We start from the raw sequence: 16,786 nt of genomic DNA on the forward strand, positions 1-16,786 counted from the left end.
AGAGAGGAGGCCCAGGCAGGCAGGAATTTGCCAGCCCTGCGTGGGACCGAACCACAGCACAGCCGTGTACTTTGTCACTGTATCCTCCTCACGCCTCTGAAGAAGGGCTAATGACTTGGTCTCACCTTTCTTAGATTTTTGCTTACTTCTCATTATGATCAAATTATCTTAAAGATTCTGAAAATAAAAGAGTAGGACTCTGTGAACTGAAAGTGAGGGTTTTTTTTTTTCTTTTCTTTTCATCCCTACACCAGCTCCCATATGCTTCCTTAAAATGGGTATTGTGCTGTGGTTTCTTCTTGCTATCATTAAAAAGTATTTTTGGTGAAGTAATAAAAAAAAAAGTTGTAGAAATGTTAAAGACTCTATATCTTGTGTTAGAATTATTTTCTACAGAAATCTTCCTTGACTTGTGCTTTATGAAGAATTTTGTAGATATTTCCTCACTGAACAAATTACATCCACCCCCCCCAAATTATCTGTGATCTAATTAAATTGTATTGGAGACATTTTCATATTATCTGCATGTTCTCTGAATGATAAGATGCCTTAGAAAATGTGAGACAGTCTTTTAAAAGAAATGCTGTAATCATACATTGATTTTAAATGACCCTGTCACACGTGAAAACAAATCAGATTGTTGCTCTTAATGAGGTTTTCAATTTACTATTCAGTAGATCAGATAAGTGGATTTAAGAGGTAATGATCCTGTTTAGTACTCAAGCTTGACTGTCAGATCCGGGTAGTGGAGAGAAGTCCCCAAGGACAAAAGCGTTGACACAGTTCTCGATGGGATAATGGGAATCAAAGCTAATGGATGATAAAAGGAAGGCGCAAGTTACAGGGTAATTGTGGATTAAAGCACTGCCATGTGTCAGTGTTGACTCTTTCCTCTGGTGTGTTATTGGTTCAAATCCGGTGCTTTGAGAAACTGTTTTGACAGCAGAGCACAACAGACCTGCCTGCTTGCTTCCCTTCTTGCACGCCAAGTAGAGTCACAACAGGAAAGTTCTGGTAGGAACCATCAGTTTTTACAAGATACACCTTTTTTATGTTTTAAATGTTAATCACATTTTAGTTACTACATTTTGTTACTCAGTGTGGCCTAGTTAAAATAAAACTTGGATTAATGCTGTTTTGCCATGAAAATGTATCATTTATAGTCTTGAATATGTAAAATTTGATTTTACAAACGTATAGGATAGTCATCCTATGGTCCAAAACAAGAAAATTAACCAGGAGATAACAGAGAAAAAAAAGATGTAAATATAACAAAAATAAAATAGGCCAGTTGAGATAATGCCACGGTCATGTCCTTTCCAAAAATCATCATATGAAGTTTATGGTTAATTTCATGTATATGTAAAGGCAGCCCTGTGAGCCATCAGGAGAATTTATGCTTTGAGTTATGGTCGGGCCAGTTTGAGCATATCCATGCATTCTTTCCTCCTCGTCAAGTGAAAGTGCCTTAGATGCCGTCCAGAGATGAGGATGCAGTCTGCGTCTCTGGAAAAGAGCATAGTGGGCAGAGAAACAGGTGGCAGGGTGCCCCTCCCCACTGTTGTCTGGTTTTATGATCTCAACTTACTGGAAAGATGTCCTCTGACCAAGGGTCCTACTAAAAATGAAGTTCAAAGACCACTGCCGTAATCAGCTGCTAGAAATTCACATGTTAAAATAACTGTACAAACCAATCTTTGTAACTGCTTTTTATTTTTCTCTTGTAATTTATGGTTCTCATCTTTTGTTCATAGAATGCAATATCTGTTTCATAAGAAGGATCTTCATTTTTCATTGTGTAACATTCACATCATGATCCATAGTCTTGTGGATCCAAACGATGATTTTTGGTATTACACATCAAGCACACTTGTAGTAATCACATGAAATATCATCTCAGGTGTTGGGACACAAAGAATAAGGGGTAGTGTCACCTTCCAGGACCTGCCAGTGCAGTGGGGGACACGAACATCCAGGCAGTTACAGTGTGAAAGCACACCACAGAGGAGGATTCCTGTGGGAACATCATGGGGTCGGTAGCAGCTCACTCTGCCTGGAGGGCTAGTCAGGCCTCAGAGGAGAGGACTTTGGAATGGGGATCAGGAAGAGGAGGAGGGATTCTGATCCAGGCAAAATGAAAAGCCTGTGAACAGAAAGATCTGAAATGGCATGAAAAGTCTCTGTAACCCTCAAAAGTTCATTGTGACCTGAGGTGGACACAGCGGGTAGAAGATGAGATAGGTTGGGGCCAAGGCAGAAAGGATTTGCATGCCATAAATCATCTCAGTTACAGGTTTTCCAGGGGACCCTGTTTGAATGCTCAGATCCATGAGAAGTTTTGAATCATGGCAAACTAAGGAAAACTTCCCTTTCTTTCTTTTTTTTTTTTTTTTTGTGGTGCTAGGGATCGAACCCAGGGCCTTTGATTGTAAGGCAAGCACTCTACCAACTGAGCTATCTCCCTAGCCCAAACTTCCCTTTCTTTACACCATTCTTCCTTTGTGCTTAAAGGTGTCTGATCTTTGATGATTGTGGTAACCAGCTTCTCCCTAGCTCTCCCTTTGATGCAGACATCTTTGGAAGCTCCATGACTGCTTCAGTCTTATAAGAGATAAAGTCCAGCTCTCCTGGGCAAAGGCACAGATACATAGTCATCGAAACCCTTTTCTGTAGGGCTCAGTCGTTAGCTGAAAAGAGCAGAAGTGTTAGTCGGTCTCCACCACCCCACTTCTCTCCATCATTCTGCCCCCTTTGTCCTTCTCTCCCCTCCTGTTCTCCTCTCCCTCCTTCCCACTGGCCTCCCGGCCCCAGCAGGAGCCTTCCCAACATTGCTCAGGTCAGAAGCAATGCAAATTTCTCACTCCAACAGCATTTGAAATCCAGAAATGAGGTTTCTGCCATGAACGGCTCCTCTCCCCTGTGTGGTTCTATAATTCTGGGAGATTTGTAGTGCTCTATATATTATATTGCCTTTGTGACCTGTGGCAGAATATTAGGCTGGTGTTTAAATATGAAAACAGAAAGCAGAAGGAGTGGAAGCTCCGTTGCCATCCTCAGGAAATAAGCGGATCAGGAGAAGGTGGGAGAACACAATCACAGGGGATGAAAACGCAGAGGAGAAATCCCATGCAGCTGGTGTCTGGCAGGGACAACCTGGAATCACACCAGAGCATCAGGGAGTATAGAGGTGTCAACCCACCTCCAGCTCTGCCAGGCTACCAGGGACTGTTCCATTGGCTGCTGGTGGCATTCTCCCACTGGAGGTGGGCTGTGCTTATAAGCTCAGCTGGCTTGGTTGGGACTGAACGTTGCACCCCAACTCTGGAACCAACATAATGTTGATTGGAAGCTTAGCGGATTCCCAGGCTGATGTTTTGCAACAGAATCCCTGAGCTTGGGATTTCAGTTTCAGCATTAAAGTAAGACCTACTTCTATATTTGGGTATATTTGAGGAGAATTTGTATGAATTTCATTTTTAGTTTTGAAATCTTTTATTTCAATACCTGTTAACCTGGAGTTAGCTGGTGCACTGTTGGATCTGGAGAGATGGAAATGTCCCCTCCCCAGCCCTCTGCACAACCCCTATCATCAGGAATGGCATACTTTTCCACTCTGAGCAAAAAGGAGTCGTGGTGTGGTGGGATTAGAATGGGTCTGTGAGTGTGTTTGTGTATAGGTGTGTAATGACTTCAAATCAGAGGTAACCTTTGGGGGGAAAAGTTAATAAATTTTAAACTTAGAATTTTCCAAACACTCTTCGTTTTACTCCCTCCACCCACTCCCTGCCTCTGTGTGGATACAACAGTGCATTAAACCTCACCTTGTTCAATTTGAATACTCTTTTGAAAATACATGTCAATGATAAAGCTTTTTAAAAACAAATTTTTCATGCAGGTGTATGCCCGTATGTCAGAAGTATTAGGAATAACAGATGACAACCATGTTCTAGAAACATTCATGACGAAAATGTGAGTTTCTGTTTTGGTTTTTAATTTTTCTTCTGTTGTTTTAAACCTCATAGATCCTCTTACTGTATTTCAGCCTCTTTACATATATTAATTTTTAATAAAAATTTTAAATTTCGCTTTAATTCGTACAGTGCTAGCACTAAGTTCACATATTTAAACCTCGCAGTCCAGAAGACATGATCCTGTACAGCCGTAGTTGCAGCAGAAGCACCATGTGGTCTAAAAGGAGTTACAGGCACTGACTCTTGAGGGCAGCTTTTTATTCTTCTTTTTTTAATTAACATAAAAACACTGAATTTCAAACGCCAACTAAAGTTCCTTTGCGAGTTGGGACTTTGAGAGAGGTCCAGGTATCTTAAGACAGGTCCAGGTGGTTTCACACAGGAACCTGCGACACTCGGAGACCTGTTCACCAGAAGTGTCCTGAATTATCCTTAGTCCTAGCAGAATTAACTGCTTTCTAGTCATAGACATAACTTGGTATATTTAGCCTAAATTTGTTGTGTGTCTCCACTTGGAAACTTTTATCTGTTTTACTGATAGCACTGCTTTGCTTGCAGACAACGAAGCTAGATAAACAGTTGGGATCATGGGAAGTGAGTTTTAAAACCACAATCTGATGGCTCATTTTTTTAGCAATAACCATGAGCCTCTATCTGACTTCCTTTGTGACTCCTGCTTTCACTCCCTAGTTTTAGTTACACACTTAATATTTCTTCTGCGAAACACTTAAACAAATTTTTAATTTACAAAACTAGATTTCTAGAGTCATATACTATTTGGAGAGCCAAGTTTATTGTGGATTGACTGTATAAAATTTCAAATGCTATAAAAAGTATAGAATAGAACATGTTCCATTGGAATTAGAACCTGCTTTTCATTTTGTCATTTAGATCATCTAACTTACATAAATATATGTTTTTATGTTCTCCCTGCTGAAGCAAGTATCTTACTTATAAGATAAAACTTTTCTTTCGCATTTAGCGTTACAAACCTTAAATACTGGGGAAGATGTGAGCCTGTAATTTCAAGGACTCTCCAGTTCCTAAATGACCTTTCTGTTGGATATCCTTTTCATTGTACATCTGATATTACATATTAATTATCTAAAAAGTGCTTTCTGTTGGCCATGTGTTTTCCTTCTTTATAATTTTGCAAGGTTTTTAAAAAATAAGAATTCTTTTCATTTAGCATTATCTATAAATGCATGTTTTTTAAAGATTTACAACAACTGTATACCATGAGGCTTTTATTCAGAGTCCTAGTTGAATATGTATGGATATGTAGATTCCTAAGTGGTTACCTTTGTGTATAGTCACCAGGGTAATGAGAGGCTACATAGAGAGTACGTATCCATGTATACTTGAGTCCATCTTTCTCATAATGGTCTAAAACACCATTTTCTAAAAGAAAGCACATAACTAATTTAAGAAGATCAAATCTTCTAAAAATATTACCTTATAATTACTGAGTATGTAAGAGTAAATAGCTCTCTACTATTTCTCGGTTGAAAAGAACATGATTTTCGTTCATTGAGAAACACAAAGGAGTATTAGGAAGAAATGATAGGCTTTTTAACTACTTTGATTATTGGCACACTGAATTAATCTCCTATCCTAAAGTCAATTTCCTGTACCACGTTAAATATTTAGATTGCTCTCTCTAGCACACTTTTTTTTTATAAAACCGAAAACCAGAAATGATTTTTTTCATACTAGATCACAGTTGATATTGTAGTCATATCAGTGAGAATGAACCATGTAGATTGTCTGGTATATGTCCATTGTCAAATATATAGGTGTTATGAGAAATAAATGTTGGTTCAGTTAACCACTAAAATTAGCTAATATTTTAATATGAGGACAAATTCTGAAAATGGTAACTTTGGATGGAAACCTTTAATGTAGGTTCGTTCCAGGAACATGTTTGTATTAGTTAAGTTTAAAATTGTGTTCCTTGGTAAACCGTGAAAGATTTCCAAAGTATTAGACACCCACTTTTGTGCTGGAATTAATATGCAACTTTTTATTGGAAAATAATCGTCCTTGTCTGGCAAAATCCACCATGCAATATTTCTGTTAGTAGGTTATAATGCAATAAAGACAGGGAGGGCTATTTATCACTACAAATTTTGAGGATTTCAGGATTCTTTTTATTATTTTAATATATTTCTTTGATATTAAATCAGAAAAATGATAAATTACACCTGTCCAGGCTGTTTTTCCTTTTTACTGGAAAGTGATGTACAACCCAATTCCAGTGGTCATTTTGGCTTTTTAAGATATGTATTTTTTTCTTATTAAAAAAACTCAACCTATATATTTTTTTTCTAATAATAATGCTGAAATACTCTTTATTTCTAACATATGAAGTGGTTTATAAGTACTTCCTAGTATTGCAAACTCCGGCCTTTTCACAATGAATTACTTGGAGAGCATATTATGTGGAAGGAAGCCTTGGTTATTTTATAGCACATAGCTATTGTTTAGATTTATCCCATTTTTTTAGGTTGAAATTGATATTTAATATAAAATTAATTTGATTTGTATTCTTTTTAGTATAATTTGCATAATGCCTAATTTATTGTTTCTGCTGTTTAAGATTCTTTTTCTATCACATTATACCTATTATATATTCTTTAATCCAAATATAACCTTTTATTTTACAAGCTGTTTATTGCTTCTGAATACTTCTTGAAGTTAAAAAAAAATATTTTCAGAAAACTTACTAGATAAAAGTTAAAAAACTATAACATTTTAAAGCAAGGGATACAAATGATCTCAACATGGGTACATTGATTTATATTTTTAACAATTATTTCAGGTTTGCATATTTAGAAAATATATATTAGCCCAATTTGATTTCAGTGCTCAGTTATTTGAATTATAAATCATTATGTCCCTTCTAGCTGATCAGTCATGAAATATCTTTGAGTTCATTTACATAATGGAATATGTGAGTGGTGTATCATTTCAGTGCAGTCACTGGTTACCTAATGTATGTTTTGTTGTTTCCAAATGATTTCTTCATTATAATTTAGCTTTTTATTTTGATTTTAAAGCAAGCGTCATTTCTGTGTTAAAATTAAGACAGCATTCTTCAGCAATGGAAAGTCATGCAAAATAAAAATGATCACCTATTGGCCTCAATTAGTGGAAATGTTTACATATTAATATTGAAAATGTTTTTATTTAATATATTGGTATTAGGTAATGAAAAACATATTGTCTTTGTAAGTTTTTAAATGTTCCTTATTGCTTTATAGTACATGTTTTCAGATACTTTGTTTTGGTTTTGCTGTTTTTATCTGCTTTTTTGAACTGACCTTGGTGTTTATGGTGCCCAAAGCCAGTCCCTGAATTTTGGTGTTCTTTTATCTGATCACTTGTTTCGAAATTGAAATCGCCCAAAGATCGTCATTTTTACAAATTGCTGAGAAGCCCTCAGTTGCCTTCAAGCAATGCCCTTGAACTTTAGTGAGCACTGGGATGTGAGTGCTCCTTAGGACAGATGTCAGGCCCACCCTTCAGAGTTCCTTTTTCTGGAGGCCTTAGGCCCTGGTCTGAGAATTTGCATTTTAACAAGTGGCAGGTGATATAGGCTCAGGGATTGATCATACTTTGAGAATTTCTGCCTCAAGGTAATTAGAAAATAGAGCTGAATTACATAGTCCTAAGCATAAAACCAGGCACTTTCCCCAGGACGTTCGTTTCTTCATAGGACTTTGTCCACACCAGTAATAGGCAGACGTGACATTTTTTGAGAGAATCCCCTAAATGGTAATGTGCCTTTCCATGAACTCCCAGGTTGAAATTAAATAGCCTGTTGCCTTTTAACCCAAAGTTGCCATTTGCCAAATTTGAACTTTCTAAATTGCTAAGACTAATATAATTTTAAAATCCATTTACTCTTTTTAAAGAAAACTTATATTTTTCTATCAAATTCATTGCAGGGTATATATAATACATTTAGCAAATGTATTTTAGGAATTTTTTTTTAACATACTCTTCAAACTTCTAAGATGAAATTTCAAGAATTCCTCATCTTGAGTAGCTCTTTCTGACATGTGCAGAGCTAGCGCAGCTCTGTCCTGGGCCAGCCCTCCACAACACACAGTTTCCTACATGGCAATTCTTCCCCTCTGAAACGTCTTCCTGTCTGAAGTTCTAATTTCTTTCTAAATGGGAAAGGGATGAGATTATTCAAATGACTGGGATAGGGAAGCTTAAGGAGAAAGTGAAGAGAAAATAAGGATCGTACAAGAGTAATCAGATCACCAATTTTACATGCTGAGGAAAAGAAAATGTTGAATCTCATTCAAAATTGTTTGTTCATTAACTGTGATTTGAGGTTATTCTCAAATAATTGAGCAATGTTTCTATTGTTATTTGAATATGAAGCAATATGAAGTCTTTTTTTTTTTTTTTTTTTTTGGCGGTTCTGGGGATTGAACCCAGGGCCTTGTGCTTGCAAGGCAAGCACTCTACCAACTGAGCTATCTCCCCAGCCCCTGAAGTCTTACTTTGAGTTTCAGTATCTGGTAACAAGGCGTCAGGCCACTATTGGCAGTTGTCCTTTACTACATAATCCTTAAAACTGAGAAAACCCAAAATAACAGGTCCCATAAAAAGGGTGCTACATCACTTCATGAATCTTACTTTATTAGTGCTGCTAGCCTCAGTAATTCTTATGTTACTGCAAAATTACCTAATAATTCAAGTCCTCTAAGTCTGAGTGGTAAACCAAGATCAGACCTTCCTAGGCGCAGGGCCCTGTTCGAAGGTGCAGCCCACACCCTGGGAGCTGGCCTGCCTGCCTGTGGTGGGAAGGAAGGATCCCTTCCGCCTGGCTTCCATCTCACTCTAAGACTTTGGGACTCTCCCTCAGTGCCTTTACACTGGAATTTGGCAAAGTTTACTCCTTTCCACATTTATTGTAAATCTGTCTGTTTATTTTCAGTTGTTTTGGGTTTTGCAAGCCAGAGTCAGTTTCCTATCAAAGCAACTTATGTATTTATCATGATGATTTTATTTTTTTCCACCTCATATCTTTCCTGACTTCATTGTCTTTGCTTTGCTCTTCATTTACGTGAAATAACCAGATATGCATACTTACTAGATTTAACAATGAATAAGAACAAAATGATGATTTTTAGATTAATTCCATACTCATGTTAAATAATTGACTTTATCTTATTGGCCTCTTTCAGTTCAGCAAATATTAAGTGTTTGCTTTCTAAGGACAACACAAAAGAACAAATGGAACACAGACCCTCCCCTCACAGATTTTAAATTCTAGCCGAGCTGACCCTGGTTCCATACTTCCTTTCCTAAGAGCCCAAAGTCAGTTGTTTTATTAAAATAGTTTTTTTTTTTTTTTTATTTAACACAAATAAATTGTATATTTATTTCTGAGATTCTACACATAAAAACAGTGTGGTTATTAACATTATGATATGACTACTTAAAGGGAGCCCTTTTATTCAAGGTTATTTAGGTATGCCTGATGTACAAACCATCAAGTGTAACATTTTTTAAATTACCAGTAATGTGCAAGCCAGTCACCCCCAAGCGTGTCCCTGACCTTCCCACTGTTGAGGCTGGGGATCCTGAATGTGACGATGGTCAGGACAGAATAGACGATGAGAGCTGAAGCAGAGGTCCAGAATGAGATGACAGTGATAGGTGGCAGTAAAAGGGGGGCGACTGTTACAGGAAAATAGTAGTAAACACTAGTAATTCTGCTTTTGTGAAACGGTGTTAAAACGCACTGACTCATTCTGCTGAATATACCACCATCTCCAGATGGTTTGTGAGAATGTTAAATAAAACTAGTCTCAGCATACATCCCTCAGGCGTACTTCCATTAACATTTATCATCAAAAGAAATGTTGATTTGCTTTCTGTCAACCATGGAAAAGTCGCCCCATAAGCTCTCTCCTCTGTTCACTTCTGTGGCAGGGTCAGGTGTGGGAATCCCCTCTACCTGTCTTCTGTAACCTTATTTAGGCCTTCTCCAAGTTCTTCAGATTTTTGCTCCACACAATTACCTTCCTCAAGTAAAATAGATCTGATCATTTTGCTTCCCAAAAGCGCAGAATCACTTCCACTTGATTCTTAGGTCAAAGTAAAATCATTGATTTGAATTCGAGTCCTTTAATGGTACTTGACGTTGAGTTCCCATAACTGATTTCCTGATCTACCATTTACCCTCAATTTGTGCTCTGTACTTGGGCCAAGGACACTTATGTACCTTTCTTTGATGCCCTTACCTCTCACTGAATCACACAGGGTACTGTGCTCCCTTCTTTGGCACATTGTAAACAACTAGGTCTCTTTCACAGTTTCAGTTCTTGCTAAAGATTTAGTAAACCCAACCTGAAATAGTTGTAATCCTTCTCCTGTTTAGTGCTTACTAAATATTTCTCTCATCATCTTTTATCCACCTCCTTACACTTAGTATCTAGTATATTATTCCAGTTTTCAAACAGACTTTTCACATTTTAACACTTTTGTAAATAGGATATGTCTTAGAGTTAATGGTATTTTAAATAACTTTTTCTATTTTAATATACCTAAAACAATGATCTTTTAGATTGATGGCGTTTTAGGCTTGGTGAAATGTGGTCAATGTCAGCGAAGGTTTCATATCATAAGTTGAGACTGTACTTTGTACTGCTGTGTAGATAGTAATGGCAGGTGTGTGTAGTTCTTCTGTATCCAAAGAAACCAGTGCATTCTCAACTTAGTTACCCTCCTCTTCAAGGATACACATTTTCCAAATTTTCAGCCTCTGTAAGATAAACCATTCTTTTGGCCTTTCTCCATTGGTCATGCTAACCTGAAGAAGACCACCTCCACCTTTCTCTGTTTTTATAACCACAGGGATAGAGGAAATTTCTGGAAATTTCGGTTAGTGGGTTAATATTAGCCAAACTGTGAGCTTTGCTCAGTTGAATGTGAGAGTGTCCAAGTAACTAATTGGTTCCTCCTAAAAGAGATTTCCCTGACTCTTTTGGACCTACTTCCAGTTTCAGTTGTATTTCAAGGAGCTAGTTAGATCTTTGAAGGAACTAACACTAGCCTCTCTAAAATCCTATGGATGTGTTGGAACCTAGTGAAGAGAGTTTCTGCCTTAAGACAGACCTAGGTAGGAATCTTGGCTCTACCACTTACAAGTTCCATGTGTGACCTTGCTGAATTCTCTGACTACTTAAGACTTCCAATACAAACTGCCATTGCAGTGACGCACCTTTGCCATGGTTACTGCTGTGAGCTGCAGCCTCAGAAATCTAAACTGGTGCTGCCAGAGTCCATCTAGTGCTCCCACCCAGTTAAAATGGCACAACTTACAAGAGCCCTAGTTCTTAGAGAAGAATGAAATGAAAGCATAAAGATCATGAAGGTGTGTCCATTTGCCTTTTTTTTTTTTTTTAACATCACAAGTCCTTTTAAGATCATATCTAGCTTTAAGGAAATATAAATATTCAGATGAATTCTCATTTTTTTCTTCATTGAAACAAGTAAAAATTCTTTATCTTTTTTTTTTTTTTAAGAGTTTAATTAAAAGGCAGTGAAGCTGGCCTTGGTACAAAGTGCACAGATGCAGTTCTGCAGAAAATGTGTCTTTGGCAGATGAGATTCTTCCTGTGAATGTTCTGTTTATTGCTTCCATAAATATTCTATTGTCAAACATGACTTACTGTTTATTAACAGCACTGACAGGAAGATTCCTGTTAATGGCAGCATTTGTATTACCCATAGACCCTGTCACTTTTAACTTTGCAATTGTAAGAGATTGTATTTGGTAATTACTTAAGATATTTCTAAGTTTATTGATCCCCGCCCCTATTTAACTGAGTGAAGCTTGAGTGACAGTTCTATTCAGTGATTGATGATTTTGAAAAATCATCAAATCTGCATCTTCGAATGCAGAGGAAGACTTGCTCCCTGTCAGATCTGATCTGTTGCCCTTCAGCCTGCCAGGAAAACAATGCATCAAGAATCCCACTGAGCAGTGCATGGATGCAGGCCCTGCCCTGAGGAGGTTGTCAGTCTAATATGAGGTGAGCCACATAGATGTGCTTAATGTGCACCTGTAGCAGTCACCTTGGAGGTCAGAGGGACTTGACTCTAAATCATGCCTACTGTTTTCGTTTTGGAAATTTTTTTTTTTAGTTTGTCATCTGAAAAAAGAAGTGATACTACCTATCTAATGGGATTGTGAAAATTAGTCTTTCAAATAGTACCCATTCCGTAAAGTCTGTGAATCTTTATGTCTTCCCTGACATAGATGGCAAAGACATTTGCATCTTTTGATCCTGAAAACAATCCTGTAGGTTCTGCTGGGGCAGGGGTTTCCTCCTTGTTTGGTTGGCGAGGGAATCTCAGGTTGGGCGAGTATACCACTCAAGGCTCATCCAGCTGATTGAAGGTGTAGTGGAACCAAACCCAGGTTTTCTGACATGCGTTCTCCCATGTTTCCCGTCCTCTTATACCCACACCTCAGCTACTAAAATTTAGAATTATGCTTTTCAGTGCCACTGTACAGAGTTCTGTATTTGGAGATGATGTGAAGGAAAGGAGCCAGGTTTTCACATGTGACATGAATGGAGCCAGCCTTCAAAGAAGACAAGAGCAGGAATGTAGAGAAGGGCCAGGATGCTCCAGATATAGTAGGAAACCAGCGACTACAGTCAAGTAAGAAAGGGGCGTTTGCATATGGAGTAGATGTGCTTGGAACCCACATCTCAGTAGAAATTACTTAAGCTCTATGTTCATGTTATGATTTCTCAGGTTCTTATTCTGAGTTTCAGCTGTACAGTGTAATACAATGGATGGAGCATGGTCTTTCGAGCTCAACCTCAGCTTAAATCTCAGCACTGCCAACCCACAACTCTGTAGTCTTGGGCAAGCAACTCAATTCTCTGAACTTCTGTTTCCTTCTCTACGTAATAGAAATAATAAATAATCTTTAACAGTATAATTATGAAAGATGAGGTGGAATAACAGGAAAAAACGCCTTCCACTCCACTTGAGAACTGTTAGTTCTCCTCCTGCCATGTTCTCATCTTAGCTTTCTGCTAACTAGTTCATTGTTTCTTAGAATTTAAATAATTTTTCTCTTCCTCGATAGCCTCTTATGGGGTATTTTTATAATTATTTTATTATGAACTAACCATTAAGTGAAAAGAAATTCTCAAGTTATACCTAAAACGTTAAAGGGTCAGTTTTAATTTTCCACTATCAAGACTTTAACAGTAAAGTAGTTCTTGTCTTAATTATAAAATTCATTCTTCCTTCCATAACTAGAATATGTATAAAATAGAAAAGTAATTGCACTGGTTAATAATGGATTATCATTCTTAACAGAATGACAAATGTTTCTATGGGAATACTCTTGAAATAATATTTATTCTTCGTAAGTACCAATCGATGCCATTTTAGTTCAGTATTATTTTGTAACTGTATACATACTGATAAGACAAATATATTTCCCTGGATTCCTTAACTTCTAATACCTATATCCTCTTAAAAAAACTTGTGAAAATAGATGCTGTGAAGTTCATGCTGAAAAACCACACGGTAAGTCTTAAGTCTTAATCAATGACTAGAATGTTCTGGATAGTTTAGGTCAAGCATTGGTAACCTTTGGATGCTTTTTGCTTTCATTAGAATGAACACTTCCCCTTTCTTGGCATCAGTGACAGTTACAGTCTCAGTGACTTCAGGTGCCGAACAACCTTCTACACAGCCCTCACTCGCCTTCTGATGGTAGATCTAGGTAAGGTTCAGTTTCAGCTCAGTCAACGAGAAGAGTGGGACGCCATGGGTATAACCTTTATTTTGTTAGAATTCTCCATCTCTGACAGTTGTTTATGCCTTCCTAAGATTGGAGCGTTCACTGGTTAACATCACAGCCAAAAGACAAATCTTTGTACTTAGGTGGTGTTTTTCACTTCACTTCCCTTGATTCTTTACCTCAAAATTTATTATCTGTATATCCTTTGATCCATTCATTTTAAAATTACAGATATAGGAATAATCTTAAATACAGAAAAGTTTTATGAATTTTTTAGTGATATTTAACTAGAGAAAAAATGAAAACAATGTTATGTTCAACAATGGGAATCGTAAAATCATGGCACATCCACTTACTTAATGAAAAGGTCTGTAATCATTAAAAATGATGATTTGAAGAAAATTCTATACATGAAATTTAGTGTTACAATATTAAGTAAAAGGCACAGAGTATTAGACAATGAAAATGGTATGATCATTTACATTCTGGGGAGATGCAGCAAAAAAAGGCTTAAATGAAATTGTTCAAAAATGCTACATTTTATAATAACATTTGGAAAACAGTATGGAAGTTCCTGAAAAATTTCAAAACAGAACTACCTTCTGACCCAGCAGTCCCGCTGCAGGGTGTGCTTACCGAGAAGTGAGATGAGTGTATAGGAGCAGCATCTGCATTCCCGCGCTCACTGCAGCTCTGTTCACAGTAGCCAAGGGATGGGAGTGACGTAAGCGCCCGTCAGTGGAGGAATGGGTCAAGAAAGCGAGGTAATGTGTACTCAGTTAGTACCATTCAGCTGTAAAAACAAAGAAACCTTGCCACTTGCAACAGTGTGAGGGGAATCTGGAGGGCATTATGTTAAGTACAATAAGCCAGGTACTACATGGTCTTACTCAAATGGGGAATCCAAAAGGACTGAGCTTATAGAATTAGAGAATAGAAGGGTAGCTACCAAGGGCTGGGCAGATAGGGAGGCAGTGCAGGGTGATGTTGGTCCAAGCGTTGATGTAAAATTTTAGGTAGATAGGAATAAAGCTGCAAGGAGAGTTGTTTTATCACATAATGGCTATCGTCTGTGACGGTTTGTTCTTTAAAAATGATAAAGGGGGTAATAAGCATATGCACTCTAAAATGATAACTATAACTTAAAAATGCTAAATTTTGTCTTGGTGCGGTAGTGTATAGGTAATTTTCCCCCACATATTGTTTGAAGTTTTCTTGAATGTTGTTATTTTTATAATGGTAAAATTTTTAACATTTCCAATTTAAATTTTTTTTAATTTATTTTAACTAATATAGAGAAACAAAAATTATGTATGTTAAGGGATGCCACTTAATGTTTCAATACATATGTACATTGTATAATGTGTAAGTCAGGGTAAACTCATTTTTTTCATTTATTTACCTTGGGTTTTTTTTGGTGAAAACTTTGAATATCCTTTCTTCCAGTTCTCTGAAGTGTCTACCGTGGCCTCTGTAGTCACCCTCCTGTGCAATAGCCACTAGAATGTCTTTCTCTATCCGCTGCTCACCTGCCCAACTCTCCCTGGTCTCTGGTAACCACTCTACACTCAAATTCAGTGACCTACGAGTAAGATCACGTGGTAGTAGTCTTCCTGTGATTGGCTTATTTCACTTAAAATGATCTCCATTTCCATCCATGTTGTCTCAAATGCAGGATTTCCATTCTTTTTATGGCTGAATAGTGCTCCGTTGTGTACCAGTATGACATTCCTCTTTATCCATTCCCTAGCTGATGGACACTTGGGTTGTTTCCTTTTCCTGGCTTGAATTGAGCTACATTGGGCATGGGAGTGCAGGTGTCTCTTCTACATAGAGATTTTGTTTCCTTGGATACCAAGGGTATATATAGTAGTCATACAGTAGTTCCATTTTTAAATATTTAAGGAACCCCCTATTGTTTTCCATAATGACTGTACTAGTTTACATTTCTACCTGCAATGGTGAAAGGTTCCCTTTTCTCCAACATGGCTTACCAGCACTTGGTTTTTAAATTTTTTATAAGAGTTATTCTTAGTAGTGTGAGGTAGTATCTCACTGTGGTTTTGATTTTCATTTTTCTCTGATGACTAGGATGTTGAGCATTTTTTCATGTCTGTTGGTCTGTGTGTCTTCTTTGAGAAATTCTATTTAGATCAAATTGCACATTTTTAAATCAGGTTGTTTTTTGCTACTGATTTTTAGAGTTCCGTATATATTCTGGATATGAACTCAGATGTATAAGTTGTTACCTTGTTTTCTGTAGATGGCTTCCTTTGTCATGGAGAAGCCTTTGGTGTGAGGTAATCCCGTTCATCTATTTTGCTTTTGTTTCCTTGCTTTTGGGATCTTGTCCAGAAAAAAATCTTGGCCTTTTTTATTTTTAAAATGAATTTAATGAGAAGCATACCAGGTAGACAGAACCTTAGGATGGGCACATGAACCTCTCTGGGTAACCATGTGACTCTGGATTCCCACTTCCCCCGTATTTGGATACTTTGGGTTAGATCAATCAGTTATAGACACATGAGAAGGTTCAATCAATGGTAGTATCATCCTTAGAGAATATAACACTGATGATGTTTTTTCGTCCTTTCTCTTGCAATGTATTGATTGATCCATCAACGTAAATAAGAATGTTTTAAAAATGTGATCATACAAAAGGAAAGAAGATAAATAATTTTATTTTTACAAAAAAGACTCGAACCGTTGAAATGGAAGGGTGACCTAAAACCCCTCTGCATTCTTCATCCTTATTATTTTCATGTATATCAGCAGAATAAATCACCAGAAAGACAAACAGCCAAAAGTTGAGAGAAATGCAACTGGAATGATTAGGGAGCTTAGTGGGATTGATTTCTAAGGAAAGATTAAAAGAACCATGTATGTATAACTTGGCTAAGTGACAACTAGGGCTGGAGGCAAAGAGAAACTGTCTATAAATATTGAAGAGTGTAAACCAGGCATGCAAAACCCAGTCATCTGCTACCGTAGGCAAGTGGGAGATCTAACTGAGTGA

At 37.3% G+C, this 16,786-nt stretch overlaps 1 protein-coding gene across 4 annotated transcripts in view; it reads left to right on the forward strand.

Moving 5' to 3' along the window:
- Positions 1–16,786, forward strand: part of Ranbp17 (RAN binding protein 17) — a 278,012-nt gene that overhangs the window by 176,727 nt on the left and 84,499 nt on the right. For all 4 annotated transcript variants that reach the window (XM_047555336.1, XM_047555337.1, XM_047555338.1 and 1 more), the window contains 4 exons: positions 3,896–3,969; positions 4,954–5,034; positions 13,490–13,553; positions 13,644–13,752. In XM_047555336.1, coding sequence (XP_047411292.1) covers positions 3,896–3,969; positions 4,954–5,034; positions 13,490–13,553; positions 13,644–13,752 — 328 coding nt within the window. The remainder of the gene's footprint in view (positions 1–3,895; positions 3,970–4,953; positions 5,035–13,489; positions 13,554–13,643; positions 13,753–16,786) is intronic.

This window comes from Sciurus carolinensis, chromosome 6 (assembly GCF_902686445.1).
Source record: "Sciurus carolinensis chromosome 6, mSciCar1.2, whole genome shotgun sequence".
In the NCBI taxonomy this organism is placed as follows: domain Eukaryota; kingdom Metazoa; phylum Chordata; class Mammalia; order Rodentia; family Sciuridae; genus Sciurus; species Sciurus carolinensis.